Below are 24,834 nucleotides of genomic sequence, written 5' to 3'. Positions count from 1 at the left end.
AGGAATAAAGAAGTTAATTTGTTGGAGGGGGGGGGGTACTTTAGTTAAGGCTAAAAATTCTGTCCCAAAATTTGTTCCAACATTGACATTGAGCAGTAAACCAAACAAAAAAATGACTGTCCTTCATGGAGGTCCTATTACAAAAGGAAACACGCAGGAAGGGAGTAAATAAACTCAGAAGCTAATTCTGGCCTTTGAGATGTCAGATAAGTCACTGACACTTCGCTGTCAAATGTTCCCAGTAATTTTGCTTACATATGTATGTACCAGGAACTACAATACATGTGAACAGGGTGTGAGTGTAAGGATGTGGCATCTCACGAATGTGTCTCCATGACAAGTATGACAAGTACTCACTGCGTCGGTGATAAACCTGAAGACCTCTCAAGCTGGGAACATTATCTCTCAGGACTACTTTGTTGCTCCCAGAGGACTTGTCGACTCTTTCAATAACCTCATACTGCTCGTCAGAGTAGTAAAGGAAGGGGCCATAGACCGCAAGACCCCACGGGTGGGCCAGGTGGTGCACCAGGATCATCCGCTCCGTACCGTCCACGTTTCCTCTTTCGATCTGAAGGATCAGAAGTCTTGTTACTTCACTGGTTCATACTGAACACAAATGTTCAAGTTCATATTCTCTTGCATCTCTATGGCACTCTGTCCTTTCTACCTATGTGGAATTGGTCCAAGACAAATATGCAGAACAGGCAAACATCCTCATCTTTGAGTGACTCACAGCATGCTTAAGAATGAATAGAAATGTCTGAGCATGCACCATTATGCAGCAGCTGACAGACATTGGCTGTGACATCTCCAGAGACATGTTCCCCAGAATTTCAGGCCAGCCCTACTGGACGGGAGCCAAGTGTGGTGCTATGGTCTAGATAAGCAGTTCTTGTCCACAGAGAAAGACAGATTCTAGGGAGTGTGGGGGAGTAAATGGCTTAACTTGGGTTCAAAAGCCTGTGCCAATAGCTAAGCAATGAGTGAGATCTGAGTTATCCACTACCTTACAGACAAGAGAACCCAGAGGTTATATGCCAGAAATGACAGAAATCCTAGAAACAAGGAATCATGAACCTTCTGGCTGCCAGTGGCTAGAGCAGAGAGGTTGGGCAAGCTCTCAACTGGGCAAGCATCAAATTTGCTAACTGTAGTTTCATAAAGCCAACTCACTCACGGTAGGAATAAAAGTCTGAACATAAGGGAAAATTAACTTTTGATGATTAAAGAAGGAGAGGTGGAGTATAAGTTTTATGTATTTTTATTGTGTTTGGGTGCCCCCATATGCACAACGTCAAGGCTCTCTTTCTACCTTGTGGTTCTCAGGGATTGAACTCAGGTCATTGGGCTTGGCAGCAAGTACCATCTCAGTGTGAATAAGTATTGGGACAGCAGAGTCTGTATATTGATGAGAGACAGAGTATGTGGTAGGAAAGTGTCCTAGGTTCAATACCCAGAACTGCAGTTAGTTATACAAATAACAATAATGTCATCCCAGAAACAAAGCTAGTATCTGGAGAACAGAGAGAGAAAAGAGAGCAAGGACTACTTCATGGCATCATGGCTAACATCGCTGTCATTGATCTGAAATTACTACTGCCCAGAATATATCTGAACATATATAATCTGATTCATCAACAATCGTTACTGAGTACTTCCTTTGCCAAGCTCGGCTACACAAGTCTAGCAGCAACGGTCAAGTGTTAATGGAATCTTACAGTACATTCATTTGCAGAGTATAAGGGGCTCCATCTTGGAGTTTCGGGGGATATTTCACATGTGTACTAACCAAGTCTTTAGCTGCTGAGCTGAGAAACTTGCTTAGTCTCTGGTGTGTGTGTGTGTGTGTGTGTGTGTGTGTGTGTGTGTGTGTGTGTGTGTGTATGCGCGCGCGCACGCACGCGCACGTGTACTCTGCAATGGGAGTCTTTTCAATGAGAAGACTGACATCACTTAACGCGTTAAATCTATGTCTCCAAGGGACAAGTGGTGATTACTTATCCTGAATGCTGCACATACTGAAGCAAGGCGAGCGTTGTTGAGAGAACGTGCAGGAAAACCCTAATCTAGGTTGCTAAGTAACCCAGCGTGTTTGGAATCACAGTAGCGTGGACAGGGGGTGAAAGGCCGCTCATACCACGCCTCTGCTGGAGACCGCCCAATAGAGCTTCTGCTCCTGGGCGTCCAGGGTGACAACCTCCAGGTGACTCAGGTCCCCGGTGAAGAGAATTTTTAAAGCTGTTCCGTCCATGTTAGCACTTGCGATCTTGGCAGGAACCCCACTGTTCGTCCCCTGGTCTGACCAATACAGTTTCCTACAACCACAGAAACCGAAAACAGAAAGGGGTGATCCAATGTAGAAGGGCATTTAACCGGTGTCCTATCAGCATCTCTAGAGTTCTCTGTTATCTGACGCCATTTTGAATAGTACTGAAGACAGGATGGTGGAATTCTCCATCTGCTCAGCCTTCAAGGTTTGTTAAGTCAGAATGTATTGCCCAGGCTTTTATCATATTTAATTCCTAAAATTCTTGCAAATGGAGCATTGGTATTCACTTGAAACATCCTTCTTCACATTCAACATAATAATTCTGAGTTACTGCTCTTCCTCACTGGGGTTTACGTTGTTAAAATGTCATGTATCCTACAGTTTAAATGTCAGCAGGACACCTCATCAGACCGGGGCATGGATGAGGATGGTGCAGACACAGGAACATACAGGCCACTTGGTACCACTCACCCACGTGCTGGGTCAACAGTTATGCCAACTGGGAGGCCAACGCCAAGAGAGGTGCCATCGTTGGTAATCAGCGTTTTTCCATACCTCGTGTCTCCCTGGAGTGTCACCACCTACAGTCCAAATTCATGTATTAGAACTGAATTTCTTTTGTGGAGACAAAGGTGGATGCAAAGCTAAAAGCTAAAGCATGACCAATAATGGCTCAAGACGCCACTGTGCTTCCCTCTGACCCCACAAAGCACAACTAGGGCTAGAGAGGTGGCTCAGAGAGGCTTGGACTATGCTCCCAACAGTGCCTATAACTCCAGTTACAGGGCATCCAGCATATTCTTAAGGTCCCCACGGGCACTGCTTCAATGTTCTGCACTGACATATATGGAGGCAAACACTTCCCAGCGATGAATAAGCAGACAAAGATCACGCGCACACATGCAAGCATGCACACATGCATGCACACTACCTTTCCCCCCTCAATCTATACCTTGTCTGTCATTTCTAATTACTGCTTGAACTACAATAATTTTTCTGATTTCAAGTTGCCCTTTTCTATTATAATTTTCTGCGTTTTCTGGGTCTAAGAGTCTTCTTGGGTCACATTAAATCCCTTCTATTCTACCTCAAGTTCTCTCATCAGCCACCTGCAGGCTTCATTTATAAGCTGCACCTGTTTTCAAGGAACAGGCACACAGCGACCCCTAGTGGAAAGCAGGCTACTCAGCACCACCTCCTATTTTCAACTTGGAATGTTCCCTTCCGGAACAGTATAGATCAGGAAGGACTTTACATTTATACTGCCTAAGAGAGTTATACAAACCCTTGGATGATTCACCTCCCACGTTGAATACAGAGATAATTTGTACCCTGTTCCAGAAGATAACTCAGTACCATGAAGCCATTTGTCCAAGGTCAAACATTTCATGAGTTCAGGGTTTTTATCGCTCTGCCTTTTCCATACTTTTTCTAGAAACAGGCACTGGTCATCCTCCCAGGCTCAGTAAAATAACCACTGACGAGATTTCTACCACCCCTCCCCCTACATGGTTGCTTTTGCCACACTGAAGCTTGTGTGCAAGGGGAAAAAAAAAATGCCTTGCTCATCTTTGAATATAAGATAATTTGTAGGAAGCAGATGAAAAGCCTTACCCCAATGGACCGACTTGCAGAAGTGGTATAATAAAGGTTTTTTGATACCCAATCTAAGGCCAGGCTATAGGAGAACCCGGCCAGAGACAGAGGAGCAAACACTTCCCTCTGGCTGCCATCGGTCTTCACTCGGTGAATTTCACCCTGGGAACAAAGACAGGGAGGTGAGCTGACCTGAGGCAGGGGCATGGCCCCTACACAGAAGCCCCCTTCTCAGTACAGCCATTGCCAGCACCACCAGTGCTTCCTTGATGCTCCTCACTTGTTGGAAAAAGCAAACAAAGTTGAGCACCTGAACTTTCAGAAGGGAAGAAAGTTCACCAAACATTCGTAAAAACAAAATTTGAAAGCACATTTCAAAGCGGCTGAGAAGTCAGCAAGACAGACACATCAACCACAGCGCTCTCTCCAGCCCCCTTTATCCTCATTGGCTCTTTCCCCATTCTGGCAGGTGAAAATGAAGCTTCCATGAAGGAAAAACAAAGACACTGAAAAAACATTTGCCCCATGGAACCCAAGGCCCCCAAGTGCCGCATCAAATGTCTTCCTGGAAATCCCTGAGGGAACTGTGTCTTAAAATAATAATGGCTATATACATTGAGCGCATACAACTTACCGGGTTCTCAGCCCAGTAGATGAACTGCTCTGAGTCATCAAATTCAACATTAAAACCATTATGTATCCCTGCTATGGGGACCATAGCGTCATTGCCCTTCACCGCAGGGTCAAGGGAGATTCCGAATATTATAGCATTTCTTACAGACATCAAGAAAGGTTGATCACCTGTGGAAACAGCAAGCCGTGTGTCAGGCATTGCAGCACTAACATAGAAGTGTCATGACGAACCATAGTCCTCCCACAGAAGCCCTCCAGCCCCGCAGGAGACACTGCCTGAGGGTGGCGCGCTACATAGTCCTCATTATCTCCTTACTCAGACAAACTATCAGGATTTGAGTCAGAAAGTTCTCTCTACCAATAGAGAGCCTTAACAATAAACAATGCAGGGAAGGTGGGGAAGTGGAACAAACTTGGTAAAGAGTAACTGTCTCGTGCCTCTCAAGTATCGTTTTGAGGCACAATTACTATTGTATGTAATTGTATATTTAGACCTTAATTGAAAATCTGCAAATTACCCCAATAAATATCTGTAGCTGAGGGCTGTAGCTAAGTTAGAGATTACTTGCCTTACTTTCAGGAGGCCATGGATTCTATGTGTGCATGCGTGTGTGTGTGTGTGCGTGTCTTTGTGCCTTTTTTCCATGTGTCTATGTGTGTATGTGTCTACGTGTGTCTATGTATATTTGTTCAAGTATCTATGTGTCTCTGTGTGTGTATATCTGTGTGGGGGTGGGGGATGGTCAATAATAACTGTATAATGAGGAAATATATAATCTAGTGATGATGTAAAGACCCCAGGTTGCATTTTCCATTCTGACCCTGAGTCAGAGACCTATTCAGATGTACAGCTAGAGTTTTGTCTACTTGCTTTGGTCATTATAGGAAATATATTTCCTAAGTAAATGTAAGAAAGTTCTCACCCTATAATTTTACACTATGAAAAAGGAAAAGTGAGTCAAGTGAGATGGGTCAGTTGGCAAAGCATTTGTCACACAAGCTGAGTTCAAACTCTGAAACCCACAGGGGAAGGAAACAGCTGACAGTGGTTCTCCAACATCTGCACACACATGTACATAACCCCATGTGTACAGGCACACAAGCCACATGTAATAATGTAAAACGAGGTAAAATGAATATAAAATTCTGAAGAAGAAACACCCAGGCAACCCTATCCACCATTAACCACTATTGGTTTACTGATTCTTGCTTGGTTTGGTTTTGGGTTTTGCAGGGCTGAGATTAAAACCAGGACCCCACACAGGCAAACACCACCCCACTCCACCCCAGCCCGTCTTCAGAAACCAACAGGAGACACTAGCGACCACTTCCAAAGCCTGCCCATGGGAAAACCACAAGTGACTATTTGTGAAATGACAAGTGATACCATTTGCTGTCGCCATTAGATGTCCCTACAATAATCAGCTGACAGTCTTGTCTGGTGAAGGAATGCCCTGTATCTAAAATATCTACGTCCAGATTAATCTTCTCTGAAAGATTCAAGGACACATTAAATTAAACAATGTCACCAAGGATTAGTAATGTAATAAATCTCTGAGAAAAGTAGCAAAAAAAAAAGTATTGCCAATCATTAAAACCTTTCATCATGAGAGTATCAGTGCACAGTGTCACGGGTCTGTATGGGGCACCATCCTCAGGACCTCAGCTGCAAACTCTGTAACCTGAAAACACCATAAATGCCCTAAAACCCATCATATATTTTCCATTTCAAAGTTTCCCTACAGACTTGAACATGTTGAAACATTCGGACATATGAAACATGCATGTTACAACTAACCATTTAGTTTCAACTTCCCTAGCAATTTGTATCAGTTTCAAAATACTTCCACTCCTCTTCGGTGAAGAGTGAACAGATTCAGAGAAACTTTTGTATATTTCTGAGCAATAGAGGATGGTTTCGCATATACACCCTGGAAGAAATCATTTCTCTTTCCTTTTGCACTCTCCAGACCACTTGACACAACACTCCACACACCCTTCAATCAACCCACTAATATAACTAAGATTCAATTGCTCAAACGGCCACTTGTAATATTTCTCACAGAGACAAGGCTTATTTCTGGGGTACCAGATAATAACATTAACGATTCTGAAGCTGGAGACCCAGGACGGATCACCTACCATTGATTATTTGGTATGAGAATAAATGAAACAAAGGACCTGAAAATGTGCAGGCTGCGCACAAACATCAAAAAAAAAAAAACTACTTTAAATGCAGAATTTGAAAACTCCCTTATCAGAAAAGGTGAAAGGTTGACCCATATGCACAGGTCCACAGAACCTGTATAGCAATAGAGATGCGTAACGCTATCACCCCACTGAACATAATGGAACTGGGTGCAGGGTTTTCCACAGTCTAGCTGCAACTATGACAGGCTTGTTCATTGCACACTTACCTCTCACACAGTTGACAGAATCGTCAGAGAGGTTCCATCCTGAAGGACAAGCACAAGAATAATATCTAGGGTCCTGTGCAGAAAGCAGGCAAAGGTGACTGCAGGGAGCAAAGGCACATGGGTTGTGGGCTGTGGAAGAAAAAAGAGAATGCACGTGTGTGCATGCGTGAATGGAAACCACCTGCACTGCAGTCCAGTGCGGGGCCACAAGAATGGCTTAGCTTCAGTCTATAACCAGGATATAACCTTGATTCTATAATATAAATACAATGTCTACTTGCCAGACCTAAAAGCTACCTTGCTGTATGAAAGATGAAGGCAGCTTTGCATGTGTCCATTATTTGAACTCTCAGTGTGTATCCTATTTCTTCATATGACATGCTAGATAATCTATTCTTTTCCTCACCAAACTACTAAGAATCTGTAAGTTCCCAAACACAGTTTATTTAAACATGAAGTGGGCATTCCAGAAAGGAAACAGAGCTGGTAACTCATGTAGTGGGTGGTAATTTCAGAATGTGAGGATAAGATATGTGAGAGGTGGTTAAGAAAAGCTTCTCCAAGAAACCATAGATGACTCAAGGCAGCAATTCTGAGAAAGATGTTCAAGACAGAACAGAGTACAAAGGTTCAAAGCTGAGAACTCGCCTGCTGTGCCACTAGATCATGATATAGTCTAGCATGGTGAATGCAAACCACAGAAGAAACACCACTGGTGAGATTTGAGAAAAGAAGATTATGGGAAGATTAAGTTTTGTCCCTCCCAACAGAAAGATCTTTATATCATATATCCACCACACCCTGCGCACGAAGGGGACATGTGATGGCCACAGCAGAACACCTACAGGGAGATGGTATCATAATGAGTCCCAACAATTAGCAGCTTAAGAAGGTCACAGAGGTAGTAGCTAATTGCTGAGTAAAAGCACATTATGTATACAGTGCATGGTATTGTCAGCTACAAAGGACTGTTCTTCCAGTAGTAAATAAAAACAAGAATGATGCAGAAGCCCAGGCAAAGCACGGAGTACTGCGAGCAGCGAAAAGAAAATGCCATTCCCAGGCAGGCTGGCATCACTTACAAGATGGTTGCCTTGCAGGATGAATGGCAACGATCCCAAGAGGCTGTTGAACGCTGTACATTTCAACAGACTGGTTGCCCCCGTGCCACTTGTTGGCTTTCATCACCTGCCGAGTACCACGGTCGGTCCAGTACACAGAGTCCTCGAATAGAGTCAGAGCATGAGGATGGTGGAGAACCTGGAAGAGAAGCAGACAGTGAGACCTCACCCAGAAATGGGAAGAATGTAGGGCGCTTAAATACTTAAGATACTAATTCCTAGAGTAGGCACTAGGAATGATACCGGGCATTCATTTTGAAATGGATTTTGTTCCAGGGCTATTTCTGTTATATTGTAGGCATATATTACCCAATATGCATAGAGGCTCACTCCTCGTAGCATTGACCAACTTGTCAAACTTAAACAGAATTCATTGAATAAAAAAAATTAAGCACATAACAGGCTCTATCTTCATTGAGAAATATAAGTCTAGCAACTTCATTTTACCATGGTTTTTAAAGATACATAAGCAAACGACTAGCATCCATTAACTATTAATCATTTCCTGGACATGGTACAATCTATGGCTAAGATAAGAGTACTAATGTTTTTTTTTTTTTTTTGCTAGAAATAGAAGGTTGATTAAACTTCACTAATTACTCCCTAATCTGGTTTTCTTTTGTTTATTCTCATTGTGTTTATTCTATCTGTTCTCTCAGTTCTCTTTTGCTGATTTCTACTGTGGTTTGAACTTTATCGAAAACTTACCAAATCACCCGAAATGACCTGCTTCCGATTGCGCCCATCATAATCGCAATATTCAATGTAATCAAGATAGGCGTCCATGAAATAGATGAGTCGGTTGGGGTAGTCAATGGTTAAGCCACAGGGCCAGTAGATCTTTTCCTGGACGATGACCGTGCGCATGGTGCCGTCCATGCTAGCTCGCTCAATCCGTGGGTGACGGCCCCAATCAGACCAGAACATTAAATGATTCCTGTGAAAAACAGAAACATGTATCAACAGGAAAGATAACTTTCACTTAACATAGTACACCACATGAGTCATGCCTTCCTCTATGGTCACAAGATGACCACAGACCACCTAGCTATTTTTTTTTAATAATGTGCATAAAGTATGCAGTACCTTATGACCTGGAAATGTTCTGATGGCAGCAAGTAGGTTTTTTTTGTCCTTTCTGTTTACCTTATCTTCAGAGATTCATTAAACTTCACTAATGTGGACTAACTTACACTATCTGGGAAGTCAGCATCATATTAAGCATAACTCAGCATCCTGAAGAAAACATTCTCTAACTTCATAAACTCTAGGAAATCTTTGAAAACCTAGGAAAGATTGCTTTCTTTCTCTTACACCAATCAAGGCAATGTCTCTTCCTTAACCAGCTTAAAAGGACTCTCAAGAAAATAACATGAGGGGGCTGGAGAGATGGCTCAATGGTTAAGAGTATTGCCTGCTCTTCCAAAGGTCCTGAGTTCAATTCCCAGCAACCACATGGTGGCTCACAACCATCTGTAATGTGGTCTGGTGCCCTCTTCTGGCCTTCAGGCATACACACAGACAGAATATTGTATACATAAGAAAGAAAGAAAGAAAGAAAGAAAGAAAGAAAGAAAGAAAGAAAGAAAGAAAGAAAGAAAGAAAGAAAGAAAGAAAATAACATGAACATGAAGCAGAAACAGCCATTTTGTTGTTTCCAAATCTCAGTCAAGAGACCCATCTGCAGGCCGTTGCTGCATGCCTGAGAAACCTAACATCCATTCAATAAAGACTCGCAGGGCTAAATCAGTGTCTTTCTTACCCCATTCTGGGATCTAATGCTAGTCCCCTGGGGTTTGAGACATTTGTGTTAATCAGTACAGTCCTATGGCTTCCATCAATTTTAGAGACTTCAATCGTTTCCAGAGCGTAATCGGTCCAGTAAAGATTGCGACCTATCCAATCAACTGCAACCGTTTCTGTCACAGAGGTGCCGCTGTCGTGTACCTACAGACAAAAGAAGAGGCGAACGTTAGAATAAAAATGGAGGCAAAAACAGAAATTATGTGAATGCCAAGCTGGGCGGTAGTGGTGCATTCCTTCAGTCCCAGTACTCAGGAGGCAGAGATAGGCAGATAGATCTGTGAGTTTGAGACCAGCCTGGTCTACAGAACAAGTTCCAGGACAGACTCCAAGCTATAGAGAAACTCTGTATCAAAGAATAAGGAGGAAGAGGAGGAGGAGGAGAGAAGAAAAGAAATTATATGGAAATCTAGAATAAGGAATATAACAGTGTAGGTAGGCAGTAAGCCAACAGTATTTTCAGGTAAGTATAAGACATTCATGTCTTAAATATGCAAGACAAATGTATTAGTGAGTGGTCTCATTTTGATTTTAAAAGCTTCTGCATTTGCTAAGAACTCTACCAATGTGTAAAGACACACGGTGTTCACTAAAGAAATTGTGACTGTCAGGGGTCATGAAACAAACTCAGAGATAGATGGTTCAACCACTTAGTCTTTTTTTTTTTTTTTTTTTTTTTTTTTTTTTTTTTTTTTTTGGTTTTTCGAGACAGGGTTTCTCTGTAGCTTTGAAGCCTATCCTGGAATTAGCTCTTGTAGACCAGGCTGGTCTGGAACTCACAGAGATCCGCCTGCCTCTGCCTCCCGAGTGCTGGGATTAAAGGCGTGCGCCACCACAGCCCGGCTTCAACCACTTAGTCTTGCAGAGGACTTTAGTTTTGTTCCCAGCACCCATAAGACTGCTCACAAGTAGGGATTAGTCATCTGCTCCTGGCCTCTTTTGGCAACCACACATATGATTCAGATAAACTCAGGAAAAAAAAAATAACCAATCAAACAAACTGAGGGAGATGGGTTGTACTCTCCTCCACTCTTAGGAAAGATTCGTGAAGAATCTGCATCACATGGTAGAGAACGCAAAATCGTGGAGAGGCCAAGAGGGCAGCCCTGCAGCACTGAAGTTAGGAACATCCAGACCGCTTGCAGAGGAAGCGTTGCCCAGGATAAGGGAGGGTAGGACCTTCTCTTGGTGAGGGACAGTCGATAGGGAGGAGCACTTACTACTCTCTGGTCTGTTCCATTTTGAAAGGCACTCCAGGTTTTGCCCTGCTGTAAGTCGGACCAGAAGACACGGCCGGTGACTGAATCAAAATCAATAGCGACCACGAAAGAGACATTCTGGACCAGCGAGTAGATGTTGTGTGTGTGGGCCGTGATGTTGTCCACGATGATTTTGTCACGACTCGCTACAACTAACAACAGACTTTCAGGGGCTGCTCGGGGAAAAGAAAAAACAAACTGTTAATGAACGAAATAGAAAATACAAGGGTCTGTCTCTTCAGCATCCGATGGGTGATACCAAACTAAAGAAATGGGAGAGCTGGGCGGTGGTGGCGCACGCCTTTAATCCCAGCACTCGGGAGGCAGAGGCAGGCGGATCTCTGTGAGTTCGAGACCAGCCTGGTCTACAAGAGCTAGTTCCAGGACAGGCTCCAAAGCCACAGAGAAATCCTGTCTCGAAAAACCAAAAAACAAACAAAAAAAAAAAAGAAAAAGAAATGGGAGAGACACACTTCATTCTTAACCTATAAGCTGTCTGCAGTCATACATGCCATCCTAGACACTTAATTTCATTGGTATTCATTAGTATGTAAAATAGTAGTATTCCAAAATAGCTTGCTTTCTTGAATTATTGCAGAGGGCATCTGAGTATCAGGATGGCGTAAACTGTACTTACGGTTCTCCTTGTTCTTTGCTATCTACCTTAGCACAGGGAGGGATTGATTCTTGGCAGGAATCATGTCTTGAGCATTTTTTTATTTGATTTTCCCCAAAGAATTCAGTCTACTAATATTCCTCGTATTTTTAGTAATAAATCACACCTAGGTTGGCTCTTCAAGGTCTAGGACGCCACCATAGCTGCAGTAACCAAATGACCAACAGCATCATGACTTGAAGATTGTTTTCCTAGTCTGCGTTTGAAGGATCGTGAATGGTAACTTCATGATGTAAAGAATCAGTCTGTCCCTTGGACCACTCTCATCCAGCCGACTTTAAAAGATTCCCTCTTTTTTCACATTGGTATTTTTGAAGCAGAGCCTCATGTAGTTCAGGTTGGCCTTAAACCCACTATGAAGCCCAGGCTGACCTAATCCTACCTCCCAAGGGCTGGGATAACAGACATGCTACTGTGCCTGGCAATAAAGGAACTTTTAAATCCTCCTCTGCTGAATTACTTTGAAAGCAGCTGGATCGATATCCTCATACCTATAATTGTATAGGTCACAAGGCATTAAATAAACTGACTAGGAGACTAGTCAGGCTGACTGCTGGTCATCCTTGACAAACGCTTATACTCTGAGAGAGGTTTACCTGGAGGTGGTTCACCTGTAAGAGGCTCTCACCTGTGGTTCACCTGTAAGCTTAATGGTTACCTGTGACTTTGCAAGTCCGCCCATCACTTTCCAGTGTATATTCTGCATCACATGAGCACCGGAAGGAGCCTCGCATGTTGACACAGTGCTGGCTGCAAAAGCCTAGACTATCACATTCATTCACATCTTCACAGGTCTTAGAATCGTTGGCAAGTTGGTATCCTGATGGACATACACACGTGGCTCCAAACGGCCCTTGCATGCACTGATGAGTACAACCACCATTGGAGTGTATGCAGCTGTCTTGATCTGGAAAGAGTCACAGGAGAGAGGGGGTCAAACATTCTTGCTTTTTTTGACTCACTCTGAAGCAGCCCCATGCAGATTTAATGAGTTATTAAGATCCACATTCTCTTGGATAATCTGTATAGTGTCTCCTCTTAGTTGTCTGAGGATCTATTATCCATTAGAACTAAACTCTGCAACCACCCATACCGAGCACCCGGTATTTAGTGCTGTGAGAAAATACAGCTGACATCAAGAAACCCAACCGTCCTTGATGACGCATACAAAGAAATCTAAATGCTCTCTCTGTGATTCACCAGCCTAACTAGAAATGGAACAATGGGTCTTAAAGGTGTCACAAAAAAAAAGCTAGAAGTGGAGAAGACATAAACTGACTGACACACCATCATTCCTTGCTCTCGGGGCCAACATGGCAATGACTGAACCTGCCCAAAGCCAGGGCATGTACCTGGGTATGAAAATATTCTCTGTGGCCATGAGCACCACAACGACAGGTAGAGTCATAACACAGGACGTGCACTAGCGGTGGGGGGGAGGGGGAATAGTAATTAGTATAACTCCAGCAATTACATGACACACGTCTGAAGTATTTCACAGTCATACCTGCTGTGGTTCATCTGACAGTGAGCATTAATCAAAGAGGAAAGAGAAGGGACAGTAATTAGAATCACATGCCAAGCAGAGCATTTTAATCACAGACCACAATCCCCACCACTACCACACACAGATTTTGGTTGTTATATGACAAGTTATGATTAAAATTAGACAATCCTCAAGTGAGAAAAGTTCATGAGCACGTTACTAAGAGAGTTAATTTGATGTGATGTCCTCATTTAGTCTTGTTTATTTCTAAATAATGACATAAAAAAGGGGAGGAGAACCACAGACACAAGAGCAAAGGACTTAGTGAGAAGTATGATGCAGTCATGATTTATTGGAACTAAATTATCAGGACTATGATGTCACAGAGGAACTAAAATTTCTTCCCAAACTGCTACGTGGGGGCTGTAACAGTGCTGGGTGACAGCAGGCTTCTGTTCCGAACTCATTTCTGGCAGTCAAATGTGGTCAAGAAACTTACTACAAAGCGGGGACTCGTCGGTCCCATTCGGGCAGTCTGAGACGCCATTACATAGGACATTCAGATTGACACAGGTATTGTGGCCCGGGCACTGCCACTGCCAAAAGGGACAGCGAAAAGCCTCGGGAGGGCAGTTCTTCTCATCGCTCATATCCCTGCAGTCATTGTCCCCGTCACAGGTCCATGGTCGGAAGATGCAGTTGCCGTTGTCACAGAGAAAGTGAGTTGGGGGGCAGGTCTTCGGGACACAGCCATTGTGCTCGTCAGAGCCGTCGACGCAGTCGGGATGTTTATCACACTCCCAGGTGTTAGGGATGCAGGTGCCATCGCCTTGGCACTGAAACTCATCTGGGTGGCACATACCCGGAGGCCTGGTTGCTAGGAGAAACAAAGGCATATGGATGATGCACTTGGGTTTGCAATTGCAATGTCATATAGCTACAGAGGAAATTATTCTGGGCAAATGGGGAGTTTGTAATAATGATTAAGACAGAACCAATACTAAAGGCTAAAATGATATCGAATGTTCTTGCACATTATGGTATAGAAATATTTATGTGTCAACTTCTTTCCCCTCTATCACTAAGTTTACATATTTGCTTCTGATTCTTTGGGATTGTCTAAATACCACCAAGCAAATGTTTCAAGACCTCTGTGGTTTTGGAGTTGTTTTTTGGTTTGTTTGTTTTGATTTTGGTCTTGAGACAGGGTTTCTCTGTGTAACCTTAACTAGAATGTTTTACAATTAAAATCTATTTCATGTCTGTGAATATACAAAGAACAGGGTCCACCAGGTGGTGGCGGCGCACACCTTTAACCCTTTAACACCTTTAACCTTTAACCCCAGCACTCAGGAGGAGGGGCCAGTCTGGTCTACAGAGTGAGTTCCAGGACAACCAGAGCTGTTACACAGAGAAACCCTGCCAGGTGTGGAAGCACATGCCTTTAGTGACAGTGCTCTGATCAACAAGGTCCATCAGACTTGCTCCTATCCTGAAATTAGAAGGACTTCATTTGCTTTTGAACCTTCCATGGAAGAGTGACTAAGTCATTTCTAAGGCTATCTGCCTCGCTTTAATTACCTTGGACCGAATGAGTCAATTCCACAATTCCATACCCTTTCTATTCCATAATTTGCCTTTCTAATTGAGATTTGAATGAAACTGCATTCAGATGGGGCTGGCAAAACAAAATCTAAGGATTTAGATAGTGGAAGACGAGATCTTCCACATCTGTGTATCGTGGCATGTGCACACAAACAAATAAAAACAAAAACACATTGATGGATTCCTAGGATTGTAAAACATGTAAAAATAATCTAAGGAATTAACAATTTTCAGTATTAATTTGTATAACATTGGCTGATTAACTACAGATTGTTATAGGGTGCTATTACCCATTGACTCATGAACACTTTGGGCTTTGTGTCTTCCCCTAGCTTGTCTGAATTAAAAAGAACTAAACAGCAATATCCAATACTAAAAGGATCTCCCTGTATAAGTACACCGTGCATGTGGTACTTACGACAGCCCGCCTCGTCAGAGTTGTCCTTGCAATCAATAACCCCATCACAACGAAACTGGATGCCAATGCACGCGCTCCCATCAGCGCATCTGAATTGCGAGCTCGTGCAGTTTAACACTAGAAAGGAGAGAGGAAAAGTTGTTTGAAGGTAACTCCAAGGTAAACTGAGCACACAGTAAGGAAAGATGAAAGCTACCCACTTACCACAGCCCGCCTCATCAGAGCCGTCAACACAGTCCTTATCCCCATCACAGACGTACGTCGGGCTGATGCATCGGTGGTCAGGGCAGCGGAACTGTGTAGGTTGGCAAGTCGCTGAAGCTCCTAATGACATTCAAAAACAAAGCCAAGTTCTGTTAGCTTCTCAGTTCTCTGTGTTCAGCTCAGCCATAATGTCAAAGCCTGCACTTAAGTAAAACTCAAAACGAGGATTTGGGATAAGACGACTCCAGGGCAGAGCCAATCTTGAAAAACAGAAGACAATGATCACAGAGCACCAGGTGTCTAGCCATATCTCATGTGTCTGTGAATCTACCAAATCTGAGCAACCTGATCAGTCCACCACATGTTAAGCATGCAACAATGCTGGCGACAGGTGTGCGGGCTGCCTAATTCACTGCATAAAATGCATGAAAAATCACAGGTTCCGAGAGGGCAAGATTTCAAAGGCCCCAGCTCCTCCAAGAGGAAAGTGTATCACCTAGTCCTGCAACCAATACAAGAATTTAGTTTGAGAACTCTGCTCCATCTTGAACTATTATTACTAATTACAGTAATAACAGGTGAAATAAAAAGGAGGATTATGTCTATATTCTGTATTAAATGTGATGTGCATATGTATGTATGTATATGTATATACACATATATACATGCATATGGTTATATATGCATGTTAGAGAGCACACTCATGCATGTGATAGCCAAAGGTTGATGTCATCTTCTGTTGAGCGAAATCCTTCTTTCTCTACCCTTTATTCATGGGACAGTGTCTCTTGCTTCCCCCATAGTCTACAGATGTAGGCCACCACATCTGGTTCAGGCTTGTTTGTGTATCTGGATGTCAGGCATATATGTTATGCTTTGATAAGATCCAGTACCTATAAGATCCAGCCTGTATAAGATACCGATGGGTTCTTAGAGGGGGCTCACCGACCCAGAGAACGCAGCTCAAAACTCACCACAGTTCCTTTCGTCGGATCCATCAGAACAGTCATTGTCCGTGTCACAGACCCAGTCTCTGGGGATGCACAGGTGATTGTCACAGGTGAAGGAGGTGGACGGGCAGGTAGACGTTGGCCTCGTGGGGCAGTTCTGCTCGTCACTGCCATCTAAACAGTCATTGTGTCTGTCACAGTGCCACTGGCTAGGAATGCACTGTCCACCACGGGCACAGGTAAAAGCCAAAGACGAACAAGTATTATCTGCAAACAACCACAAAAGGGTCAAGACAATGTTGGATTTTACACATTTACAAAACCGATTGTTCTTGCAGAGACCAAATCTCATCTTTCAATACAGTATTATACAAAGAAGAAATGGGCAAAGTAAGGTTCTGGTTTGTTAAGTACCAGGCATAGTTTATTAGGATGTAGTTAGAGTCAGCCTTTGAGTTGGTATAATCTCGTATTTACCTTCCTCAACAACTTCAGGAACAGCTTTTCAAAGAACACTAAATGATTCTTAAGATCTCAGTTGTCTTCATTTTTTAATTGGATACTTGGGTGTTTGTGGAATAAACCAGTATCACTCTGATTGCTCTTATAAAGAAAGCTGAATGGCCAATAGCTAGGCACAGAGGATGCTGGGAAGAAGGACGAAGAGAAGCAGGGACACCGGGATGAAGAAATGAGGAAGAAGCAGGAAAGCAGGATACACAGATGAGGTAAACGAGCCACACAGATTAGAAATGGGTTAATTTAAGCTATTACAAGAGCTAGTTTAAAAACAAGCCTAAGCTACTGGCCAATTTAATAATTTAATGTTTAATAATTAACAATAATTTATAATAAATTTGTAATTAATACTGCCTCCATTATTTGGGAGCTTGCTGTTGGGGCTTTCTGGAATATTTAGGACTGAAGCATCATGGACTAGAGTACAACCAAAAGACCCATTCTACTTCAATTAATTTCACTCACACAGGACATAATCTTTTCTAAGACTACAGTTATAAGTATCTGTGATAATGTGATACTATTCTCTCCAATGCCCGAGAACAAATCTAGGTCCCTGCTAAAAAAGGCTCACTATGTCTGAGCCTTATCCTCAGCTCTGATTTGACTTTTTGAAGAACTTATGAAAATAAGCTGACTACATTGGTCCAAAGAACTAACGTCAATTGACAATAATCTAATCCACCTGTAACGTTACCTATGAATCATGCATATTCTAAAATGCCACAGTGGTATTTTCCCATGCACACAGCCTGTGCTTAATTATTGCTGATATGACCACGCTCTATCCCAGCATCCTTCTCTGCTCTATCCCAGCATTCTCCTCAGCTCTATCCCAGCATCCTCCTCTGCTCTATCCCAGCATCCTCCTCTACTCTATCCCAGCATCCTCCTCTACTCTATCCCAGCATCCTCCTCTACTCTATCCCAGCATCCTCTGCTCTATTCCAACATGCCAGTACTTACTAAGGGCACCACATTGATGTTCATCACTGCCGTCATGGCAGTCATCCACGCCGTCACAGCGGAAGAAATCAGGCACACACTTGCCATTGTCGCAGGCAAAAGAGAAGAAGCCACACTGCTCTGTGGGTGGCTCACCGATGGGATCGCCTTCACACGTCCTTTGATCGCTCTGAAGCTTCATCCCATAGGGGCAGCCGCACACCCTCTGGAAGTTGGGTGCTGGGTAGCAGAAGTGGCTGCAGTCCCCGTTGGGATGGGTGGGCTGGCTGCAGTAGTTAGACCCTGAAAATGCAAAACAACTAGATTTGTCCAGGCAAAGCCATTCAAGACCTCACAGTACAAAGTTGGAAATCGGCCTGCCAAAGACAGCATTTCATTTAAATACTGGGATGTGTATTTCCAAGAAACCAAACTATGTGGCTGATGGGAATACAGCACTATGTCGACAAAATAGTTAAAGGAGCATCGAGTCAGATAACTGTGCCCATACTGGAGAAACTTGGCAGTGCTCTCACCCGTCTGCAGGTCCGCATCATATGCTTTCACTTGCATCAAGCTGCTGATGCCACTTCGAATAACTGCCATATTGCCACCATCCGATTTCCTGACCCGGATAATAGCGCCCAGTCTCCAGTCTGTTAAATACAAATTATCTGAGGAAGAAAAACAGAATGATTAATGCAGGCACAGTTTGAGGAAATGTGATATGCTTATAAAAAATGCAACGGTCCAAGAACCCATCTGTCATCTCTCTGTAGCCATTTGTTCTTGATGTCATTGCTCAGATTGAGGTACATACATAATGGCATTGGTAGTAATTAGGATTGAACCTCCATAGATAAACATGAACACAAAAAAGAATCTTAAGAGTGAGTATATATATTTAACTGTGGAAAGAAAGCAGAGCACAGCATCTCCTGTAGCCCGGGTCTGCATGATCTCATCCCCCAAACAGGTGAGTAAAATATCAACAACTGTGCAAATGCCTACACAATCCTAATAGTTTAGATTGTAGCGATGCGTTCCATGTAATGCAAGACCATAACATGCTTACAATGTCACCCCTATTAAATCAAGCGTCTTTATCTGTGATCCACACTAGTGGGTCATTGAAGCCACTAAATCTTATCTCCCTTTATCGCAAACTTCAGTCCCGCCATTCAGCAAAGTATCTCATTGTATTTAAATAGATAAGTTGTGTGCGGTCTTTCACTAAAGGATTAATGATTTGCATAGTGTTGTGAAATAAAAGAACTTTCTGTACCAAATTCCTATTGACACTTGGCATGGTGACATTCATGTATTTCTGAGACTGATATTTTTTTTTGTTTTTTGATATTTTTTTTTGTTATTAGTTTTTTGGAGTAGGTCTAGGCTATATAGAAAGACCATCTGTAACTAACATGTTAAAATGTTCCTATGTTCTAGCAAATACCATGTGTCTGAAGATACTTGAAAGTCAGAGTCAATAATTGACTCATCTCAAAAATTTCAGAGCATTTTAAAAATATTTTTAAAATGTCACACACTGCACAGATAGACAGCAGGACAGAACATTCAGAATGACTAGCCCTAGTATTTGAGCGGGAGTGTCTCCACAAGGACACAAGTGGCTCACACACAGGGCTTTTAGTAGCTCTATACCAAATGTCACCCCTCAACCTCAACAAATGACAGTTGGTCATGTACAATCAGGACAGATTTCAATCTCTTCTTCTCTTAGTCTAGGACTTCGGGTCCACTTTGTCCTTGGTTTGTACAGGGTCTCACTATTTGGTAGATGTTGGTTTTAAACTTGTTCTGTACCAAGCTGACCTCATGACTCCTCAGCCTCCATAAGGTCAGCGCTAGCATTTGTGTTCAGTGCACATGTACACAGAACCACCTGTTGCAGGAATAAACAAGCATGGTCTTGCTATGCAGGCTAGCGATGGTTTGAATGTGTGGCTTCAGCCTCCCAAGCAACCAAGCCTGGCTCACCAGATTAAATTCTTATTCCTAGCAACTCAAGCCACAGTAGGATGTCTCCACTGAGGAATGTTTGTCTACAGTCTTGGTGGCTATTGTTTCCCACAATTCCATGCCTCTTTTCAAGCAAAGTGATAACTGTATTGAATGAAAAACAGTCGTGTCTTTCTATTATTCATGAGTCATAATTTGGCATGGGGATAGAGTTTTATGGCAAAACATAATCTTGGCATGTATAAGACCTTTGCTGCATGAGGAATGAAGCTGTGGTCTATTGTCTTTTGTGAAAGAAAGAAGACATTACCTAACTTTCTGACAAAAGCTTCCAGCACATTCAACGAATATAGAATGATGAATATATATAATCATCCTTCTGTAAAGATCTGGATGAGGATCTTGCCAGAACACTGTGAAGTTCCACAGTGATTAATATTTTACAGGAAATGAAAATTTCCAAGAAACCAAACGTTTTTTTCTACATTTAGTAACCTAATTTTAAATTCCAAGTAAAAGCATGGCGTACCTTTTATTGCTTCAAAACATACCTTTAAAAACAGTGAGTCCGAATGGATATGTCATTTGAGCTACAGAGTCCAGTCTTTTTCTGTCTAAACCATCGAAGGTGCTGTGCTCGATTTTATCAAAAAAGGCATCTACCCAATACAATCTTGAAGCACTAAAAGAAGAAAAATGTTACCTAATACCGAGACATGAGCAGACTGTCCTGAATACTGAGCAATACTGAGGCAGTTAACTTTCAAATACGTCTCCTAAAAAATTATGTTGTCTGCTTCCCACAAATGCAGTAAACTTGAAACCTGTCTTAGTCCTTGAGAACCCCCAAAGCATGTGTAAGCAAATAGGTCTATCTGGTTGCTTAACAGTATTCATTAATTCCCTTGTTGATTAACTCCTATCCTTAAGATGTCTCTACAAGAAGTTAAACACAAGCTATCTACATTTCACCAGCTCTAATACAGTTTGGAGCTTCATCCATCTTAAACCTGCCCTTCTGCTGTTTGTAGAAATTTCAGAATATTTATCCCACCAGCAGCTAACCACTTGTGTTTGGAGTCCGCATCATTCAGCATCCATCACCGATTAGTCTCAGGCATCCAGTGCTCATGTCCTAGTGTGCCACCCTGTGCCCAGCATACTGGAACTGTTATGCATGTTGCCCTCTGTGCTCTTCAGTGGTGAAAATTCAGATAGAATCTATTCATACTCACCTCCAATCGATGGCCAAACCATTGGGCAACCCCAGAGTAGTGTTGACTATAGACATTAGGCGAGATCCATCACTCCACGCTCTCATGATTTTAGCAGGACGTTGCCAAGTACTAATGAATATAAACCTAGAAAGTGGGAACAAACCCAGGAGGCCACCATTGGAGCAAACTGATGACTTAGAGTTACAATTGATTTTACTCTCCATACTTGCTGTCAGATTTAGTATACTTAAAGCTGTAAATATGTAGTCACAGTCACAATGATAAATGATATTAAAATGGTCGTAAAATGGGATACAGAGTAAACACTATGAATAAGAAAACAGATTTTATTTTCTTTTACTCTGGAATTAAACAGAAACAACCTAATCATTCAATGTTAATTCTTCTATAGAGAATTTATAGTTACCAAAAAAATTTTAATTCAAAGTTAGAGAAATGGTATAGGGATTGAGAGCACTGGCTCATGAGATCTGGAGTTCAAATCCCACTTTAGGCCTCTAAACCATTAACAAGCTTCTCACCTGCACAGATACATACAATATAAACACTAATGAACAAACTCAAAATAACATCTTTTTTTTTAGGCAAGGTTTATCTCTGTAGACCTGCTGTCTTGGAACTCTCTTTGTAGTCCAGACTGGCCTCGAACTCAGAGAGCTACCTGCCTCTACATCCTAAATTCTGGGATTAAATTAAAGGTGTATGCCATTTTACCCATCTCTTTAATATAACATCCAGGACTCAAAACCAACCATTTCCAGTGTAGGCTATATATACATTAGATACATACATTAGATATAGCCATCTGTGGGTGGATGGGGTTTATAAAGAAAAACTAAAAGCATAAAGCCAAAACACATACTTTGTTAGGCAAAAAATGCATAGGTGTCTAGGCAGGTTCTAGAGTTTGACAATTATTATTGATCTGGCCTGATAGTGTGAGCCCTTCTGGGGACACTATACCTCGCGGAGCCACAGATTCAACATCTCAGAAGTCGATTATGCATGCCTCCTCCATAGCCTGGCTTTTTGACCAAATGAGGTACTATTGGTACCCTCGCCCCAAGTGAGGGACCCCAGCTGACTCACAAGCTATTTTTCTTATCACTCTATTCAAATGCAACTTCTCAGGCTTGCTCTGGATAAACTACTACACATGTAAGTAAGAAAAGAACACTGTTCTGTTGCCTCCTGTCTGACTCGGGGCTAACAGTAGCACACACAAAAGGGATATGAAAGTCCTTATACTAAAAACTACAAGATGATTAGCCCTTGCCCTGCAAAGCTTCATATCAATACATTAAAGCAGAGCAAGAATTGGATCCTTTTGTGATAATCTTGCCACATATGTCCCTGCCTACAGTAACTTTAGAGAAACCAAACTTCAGAGAAAGGTTTTGTTTTTTTTTTTGTTTCACATTTTTGAAGGAGATAAGGTGATCACTTAAATGTATGCCAAAGGAATGAAATTGAAGGTGGGGTATGTGGTCTGATCCCCAGGGCAGCACACTGAAAGGCAAATACAGCAATCCCGTGCTCTCACGTACCCAGCAATAGGATGCACCACAATGGACCTCGGGGTGTTTAAATCGCTGATTATCTGTCGTCGGGACTTATCAGCCAGCCTCATGACACTGACGCTCTTTAGCCCTCCATCTGTCCAGTAGAGATTCCTTGAAATCCAGTCAAAGGTCAGACACTCAACATTTCCCAACCTGTTTGCTGTGAGCACTTCTTTTCCTAGGAGTAGGAATATAGTCGTGTTAATTAAGACAAACTTCCCCAACTGCTGCACATTTCAATGTCAGATGAAAGGGCATATTTTAAAAACACGTGTGGAATTCTTTAAAGGAAAAAAAAATCTGCAAATTGCTGAGCAACAATGAGATAAACCTAGAATCTACCCCTTGCCCACAGTTTGGATCTCAGAGAGGAGATAGGGTGGTGATAAACAGACCTGGGTCTGGATTTACTCCCTCGTTCAACCTTCCAGAACTTGTGAGAAAGAGATACCTGAACTCACCTATTACCACTCAGAGACGGCTCTGGGCTGATACTGCCAGGTACAGTCGGGGGGTAGCCCACAGGCACTGCCGCCCAACCCTCCCGAGACTCTCGGCAGGCTTGCACAGCCACAGGTGGCCATAAGAGCCAAGGAACCAGAAGACCCGGTTACGTGAGAAAAAGATCCCTCTTTCTCTGTATTTCTTTCCTTATGAAAACCTTGTGACTGTCTTTTCCAACTCATTGAGAAAGCATCACATTTCTCTGTTTTTCAGATAATAAAAAGGAAAGGCCCTGGTTCTTTACCCATAGATCAGAATACTAGGTCTTCTGTGTTAACAATGCAAAAGCATGTTACTTGAGTACTTACTGGGAGCCAGGTACTTGGCATGAATTCGTTCATCCTCACGGGCACTATACTGAGTGGTGATTACAATCATGTGTGTTGTAATTCTAATTTTTATGGTTTCTCTATATAGTTTTGTATTAGGCTTAGAACTCTTATTTAAATGAAAGGAGTTGCTGTGGGAACTCCTTCAGCCAGTAGACTTTAAGATACCAGCCCACTTGGGCATGGCTTTTTATACTATAAATGCCGACATAAAGCACGCACATACTCTCTCTCTCCCAGTTTCTGGACTTAGTTCCTGTTCCCCATGCATGCAGAGTCTAACCCTTTATTATACCCATTTCTGAGCTAGAGTGGGATTATTTTATAGCATCCATTATCACTGCTTGATGGTGCATGGCAAACTAGAGACTCCCAATGGAAGCAGAGAGGAGTGAATTCTGTTTTCTGTTGCAGTTTAGCTGCGGGGGTCATGTGTTAGTGACTGAAGGATGGAGAAGTCAAAAGACCACTGGGTATCTCGGTCTAAGTTTGGGTGGTAGCATGAGCCCATAATTCCAGCACTTGTGAAGTTGAGGCAGGAGGATGGCTGTGAATTCTGGGTCAGCCTAGGTTAGATAGCATGGATCAAGGCTAGCTGGGGTTTCATAGTATAATAATCTCATTTATAATTTGTTTTGAAAATAGAGATGTCAGGGTTGTTCATACCCATCAACGCAGAACTTAGGAGGCTGAAGCAGGGGGATTCCTGCAAGTTCCAAGCCAGCATGGGCTACACAGCAAACAGAATGAATGGTAGTATTAGGGAAAAACAAATCAATTATGCCAACACACACATACACCCTCCTCACCTGTGCCATCGATTTTTTGTTTAAAAATGATGTCTTTTGCTAAATCGGAGAAAAAGATGGTGTTGTGCTGGGCATCAAAATCAATTCCAACAAAGAAGGAAGGACTCCCAGTGATGGGAACCATGACGTCTTCCTGGGTGGAGAGGGTAAACGGGATCCCTCGCACAGCCGATTGAGATGAGAAGAGCAGGAAGTTCCTAACAGCTGTAGGAAGAGAAAGAAAACAGCGGCATCAGCAGCCATGCAGCCGGGCCTGCACCAGAGACAGTGCTTTTTCTGCTCATCATAGGACCGGGAACCATAGTCTAGAAGAAGAGATTGCTCTGGTAACTCCTTCAGCCAATGGCCTTTAAGACACCAGCCCACTGGGCGTGGTCTTATACTATAAATGCAGCCATTAAGTTTACGCATTCTCTCTCCGGGCTGCTGGATTAGGTTCCTGTTCTCCGTTCGTGCAGGATTGTGATCTGTGAGTCTACCCCTAAATACCTCAATTCTGAGCCAG

General features: G+C 42.7%; 1 protein-coding gene across 1 annotated transcript in view; it reads right to left on the bottom strand.

The window, feature by feature from the left end:
* The window catches only part of Lrp2 (LDL receptor related protein 2), a 123,452-nt gene that overhangs the window by 44,151 nt on the left and 54,467 nt on the right, over positions 1–24,834 (bottom strand). The window contains exons 16-36 of the mRNA XM_038337050.1: positions 24,330–24,533; positions 22,673–22,865; positions 21,123–21,248; positions 20,439–20,569; positions 18,441–18,578; positions 17,926–18,207; positions 16,465–16,707; positions 15,491–15,610; positions 15,287–15,403; positions 13,763–14,140; positions 12,436–12,684; positions 11,063–11,274; positions 9,802–9,986; positions 8,748–8,976; positions 8,001–8,178; positions 6,919–7,047; positions 4,503–4,669; positions 3,887–4,030; positions 2,744–2,853; positions 2,141–2,318; positions 358–571 (exon numbers count right to left, since the gene is read on the bottom strand). Of these exons, the coding sequence (XP_038192978.1) occupies positions 358–571; positions 2,141–2,318; positions 2,744–2,853; positions 3,887–4,030; positions 4,503–4,669; positions 6,919–7,047; positions 8,001–8,178; positions 8,748–8,976; positions 9,802–9,986; positions 11,063–11,274; positions 12,436–12,684; positions 13,763–14,140; positions 15,287–15,403; positions 15,491–15,610; positions 16,465–16,707; positions 17,926–18,207; positions 18,441–18,578; positions 20,439–20,569; positions 21,123–21,248; positions 22,673–22,865; positions 24,330–24,533 (3,927 nt within the window). The remainder of the gene's footprint in view (positions 1–357; positions 572–2,140; positions 2,319–2,743; positions 2,854–3,886; positions 4,031–4,502; positions 4,670–6,918; positions 7,048–8,000; positions 8,179–8,747; positions 8,977–9,801; positions 9,987–11,062; positions 11,275–12,435; positions 12,685–13,762; positions 14,141–15,286; positions 15,404–15,490; positions 15,611–16,464; positions 16,708–17,925; positions 18,208–18,440; positions 18,579–20,438; positions 20,570–21,122; positions 21,249–22,672; positions 22,866–24,329; positions 24,534–24,834) is intronic.

The sequence above is a fragment of the Arvicola amphibius genome, chromosome 7, assembly GCF_903992535.2.
Source record: "Arvicola amphibius chromosome 7, mArvAmp1.2, whole genome shotgun sequence".
NCBI classification, from domain to species: Eukaryota; Metazoa; Chordata; class Mammalia; order Rodentia; family Cricetidae; genus Arvicola; species Arvicola amphibius.
Note: the sequence above shows the minus strand (reverse complement) of the source record. Positions and strands in the feature narration are given on the sequence as shown.